This window comes from Camelina sativa, chromosome 11 (genome assembly GCF_000633955.1).
Source record: "Camelina sativa cultivar DH55 chromosome 11, Cs, whole genome shotgun sequence".
NCBI lineage: Eukaryota > Viridiplantae > Streptophyta > Magnoliopsida > Brassicales > Brassicaceae > Camelina > Camelina sativa.
In genome coordinates, this window is record NC_025695.1 from 43,904,231 (window position 1) to 43,908,821 (window position 4,591).

At 31.3% G+C, this 4,591-nt stretch overlaps 1 protein-coding gene across 1 annotated transcript in view; it reads right to left on the reverse strand.

Moving 5' to 3' along the window:
• LOC104728949 (papain-like) overlaps window positions 800–4,591 on the reverse strand; it is a 5,410-nt gene continuing 1,618 nt past the window's right edge. The window contains exons 2-5 of the mRNA XM_019232112.1: window positions 1,228–1,371; window positions 1,087–1,128; window positions 911–1,018; window positions 800–826 (exon numbers count right to left, since the gene is read on the reverse strand). Coding sequence (XP_019087657.1) covers window positions 800–826; window positions 911–1,018; window positions 1,087–1,128; window positions 1,228–1,371 — 321 coding nt within the window. The remainder of the gene's footprint in view (window positions 827–910; window positions 1,019–1,086; window positions 1,129–1,227; window positions 1,372–4,591) is intronic.

Genomic DNA, 4,591 nt, shown 5'->3' on the forward strand with positions numbered 1-4,591 from the left:
TTCAAGAAGAAGGTCATTAAGAAGGGAATCATTAATAAGCTTGTTTTAATGAAGAGGATGCTGCTAGTCTACTGTATATTGTCTCAATTGTGTTGAGCACCGTGGTTTCTTTTGTTATGATGATGCAGATGACTAGTTTATGTAATGATAATTATTTCATGTATTGTATCCCTTTTGGTGGTGGTTAAACGTAAATGTTTGAGATCTATGTAATGATATTTTCATATTGATGTTATCATAACTGTATATATAGCTAGAAAAATACATAGCAATATGTGTAACAGATTATATTCTCATATTTGATGTTTTCGTAACTTTATACTTTTTGTGGACATTAAACAACTAGCAAAATATTATGCAAAGTCGTTAAATAAGAAACTTTATTACCTAATGTTTTTTTTGGGTACTATACTACTATATATGTTTCTCTGTCCCAACTATATCTCTTAGTAAAATCATCATAATCAGAGGTCTGGTTGTCCTAAAACTCCGAAGAGTTCGCATATTCTTGAACTAATAGTCCCGTAGCGCTTATCTCATAGCTATCATGGATCCTTGCTTGATGTATTATCTATCCTGGTTCATGCTTATGGCTTTGGGAAAAGTCTTTGTTACTATTTAAACTTTGGGATTTTATCCCCTCTATTTGTAATGTTTCTGTTTGATTGAATAGAAACAACTGTTGTCCAAAAACAAAAAATAGTCCCGTAGCGAGGAGTTAAAATAAATTCCTTTATTTAATAAAATACCAAACTAAAGTTGTTCTCTTTCGCAGCAGATGGCATTCGTCTCATACATCTCAGACTAGGTCATCAACTGAAGAAACCTGTAACAAAACCATAAATTAAGAAAAAAGCAAAATTATATAATCAGAATTAAGGAAGAACAAAATAATAATTACTTAGCATACCACTGGATAGATAATTTCTGCAAATAAAGAATGTTGGTCATCTCCACGGCTAATCTCCCGAGCTATTTTTGCAAATCCTTTTTCCCCCCACCCAACACCCCATGAATTCTGTATAATCCAGTAGTGTTGGCCATTATTAATGCTGTCATAGCCGGTAACTAGTACCACGTGGTTACCTTGAGATTTCTTTTAGAGTCTTTAGGTCCAAAATAAATTCCCTGAAATTTTATAAGTATAACAAATTAGAAAAACATTAATTTCATACTCCCAGAAATATTAAATTCAGTTATATCGATTGAACTACATAAACAATTCACCTCTCCGCGATGGGCTTTAAATTTCTTCGGTGCATCTAAGCTGACCATCACAGGGCGAAGTTTCACCAGTTCTATCAATTCTTCTTCATTGACCTTTTTAGTTGTAACTAGTTCGTCGATCTTGAGCACAGGAACAATTTTTGCCTAACAATAATAATAAAATTCAACAATTATTATCACTTGGTCAAAAATATTTAAATTTTACTTCGATCTTTTTAGAGCATGGATCTAACCTATCAGTCCGCTTTTCACATTTGCAATCCTTTTCTTGAACGATGCCATCAATCTTCAAAAAAATATCTATTTCTTCGAAATTGTTGACCGCGTCGGTGCCCTTTTTTCTTGTTATGCCATGGTAAAGATGCTTAGCTGATAGCGAGATATCTAAATTGAATTTGATTTTTAGCTGCGCTTCTAGGCATTTAACGGTAGCATGGAGCCACACAGGTAACTACACAAATAAGTACATGCATCATGCATGCAACTATTAGAAATAGGTTTGTGCAAGAAATTAAAATATATATCCCTCAGGATTTTGAGATCAATATACCTTGGTTTCCTTGGTCAATGACTCCCCTCAGGACTCTTTGACTGTCACCCCAATTTTTCCAATAAATTTTAGCATTTCTAACATTTTAAAACAAATTTATAGAATAAATACATACTACAGGTTAATGCAAATTAGATAAATGAATTTTTAACACAAATCAGAAATATTTTATAAAATGAAGAATCACTTAACCGTTGGATAGTTGCCATCCGAACTCGTCAAACGCTATATTTATTAATAAAACAAATTGTTAAAGTTTTGTATTGAAATTAATTTTATCAATGTGTTTATCAATTAATGTGTCAAAACATACGATGGTATTTTTCGTAGGAACATCTTCAGTTTTTGATTTTGGTGTCGCTCTTTTTGACTTTTTATTACCACCTCCATAGGATTGCTTATCTTCCATTGGATCTAGTTATTTTCAAAAAGTAATTAAATTAATTCATTTGTTTTTCTCAAAAAATATATAAACAAAAACATGCAACAGACAATTTGGGTAGTATAAACTTTATCTTCCTTTGTGAGGACAACAAAACAAAAATCCACACTGATAGACCTTCTTTTTTGTAAACTTTAAAAAAAGAAAAAAAGAAAAACATGAGCTGTAACAAACATATGTGTTCTTTGCAATGATCAAATCTCATTGTAACTCGACAAACCAAAAAACTAAGCGAAATCAGAAAATTTTAGAAAAGCGGGAGAAAAGGTATTGCTCTTGAAGTCTTTTAACTTCTTGTTCACCTTATTAAGAGAGTGATAAATGAAAACAAGAAAATCAGAACCTAAGGATCGTTAATCATTATCAACAAAATGAAGTGAAAGAAAACGTTTTTAATGATAAAAATGATGAAAACTAGATATAATCATTGAACATTTGATCTAACGACACAAATACATCTAGATTGCATGATACATTAACTAAACGTTTAAAAAGAGAGAAAGTTTTTAAAAGATGAAAGCTTAAGAATTTTTTTTACGGAAGAAACATATCAAAGAAAAAACATACCAAAGAACAAAATACTAAGAACCGGAGTCAATAATCGGCCGGAAGACAAGAAGACAAATAGTTTCTGTTTTCTAAACAAAAGATAAAAGCTTTGATGTCTTTGAGAAGAAGATGGACCAAGAGGCATATGCCGAGAGGGTATTTATAAGCAACCTAGCTATACATATCAATGCATTTGTCTCTTTGTGATTGTAAATTCCACATCATACTTTGTGTACTACCGCTAATCTCAGGGTTCAAGAAGAGGGTCATTAAGAAGGGAATCATTAATAAGATCTCTTGTCTTAATGAAGAGGATGCTGCTAGTCTACTATATATCGTCTCAATTGTGTTGAGCACCGTTGTTTTTCTTTTGTTATGACGATGCATGCAGATGACTAGTTTATGTAATGATAATTATTTCATGTATTTTGGCGGTTAAACGCAAATGTTTGAGGTCTATGTAATGATATTCTCATATTGATGTTATCATATAACGTTATACGTACTTTTTGTGGACTGCTAGAAAAATAAGTAGCAATATGTGTATCAGATTATATTCTCATATTTGATGTTTTCATAACTCTATACTTTTTGTGGACATTAGACAACTAGCAAAATATTTGTGAATACCCTCCTCTTAGTGTAGTGGTTTTTATTTTTCATTTTTAGTCTCATGTAAAAGGCTTTAAATACCCTCCTCTTAAAAATATTTGTGAATACCCTCCTCTTAGTGTAGTGGTTTTAATATTCGTTTGAACCCTTTTACATGAGACTAAAAATGAAAAATAAAAACCACTACACTAAGAGGAGGGTATTCACAAATATTTTGCTAGTTGTCTAATGTCCACAAAAAGTATAGAGTTATGAAAACATCAAATATGAGAATATAATCTGATACACATATTGCTACTTATTTTTCTAGCAGTCCACAAAAAGTACGTATAACGTTATATGATAACATCAATATGAGAATATCATTACATAGACCTCAAACATTTGCGTTTAACCGCCAAAATACATGAAATAATTATCATTACATAAACTAGTCATCTGCATGCATCGTCATAACAAAAGAAAAACAACGGTGCTCAACACAATTGAGACGATATATAGTAGACTAGCAGCATCCTCTTCATTAAGACAAGAGATCTTATTAATGATTCCCTTCTTAATGACCCTCTTCTTGAACCCTGAGATTAGCGGTAGTACACAAAGTATGATGTGGAATTTACAATCACAAAGAGACAAATGCATTGATATGTATAGCTAGGTTGCTTATAAATACCCTCTCGGCATATGCCTCTTGGTCCATCTTCTTCTCAAAGACATCAAAGCTTTTATCTTTTCAATTGAAACCAAATCAAAATTCAAGAAACTAGAAGAATGTGTACCATGAAAGGAGAGTTTTATACCTTGAAAAGAAAACGTTGAACATAGATGACTACATATATACCTCCTTTTCTTCACACCACTTTAAAAATCTTCATCACATTATACTGCCAAACACAAGTTTTATAAACATTATTAAGTATTCTGCCGATTGATTTACTTTTTTTCTTGATACTAAACTCAAGCCTTAAAAACAAATATTTTGATTTGTTAAAAATGATTTGTTGTGAAATACAACAAAATTTGAATTATTTATCATAACTGACAATTTTATTTGTTTGAGTTCAAATTCTAATTTATTTTTTATGGATTGGACCGCTGGTTGATGTTACGACATGGCTGACGTGGCGCACAAGCTTTAACAGTTAGAGATGATTGTTGATTCATACACAGCTACATCAAAAAATCATAGTGTTTTTTTTTTTTTTTTTTTT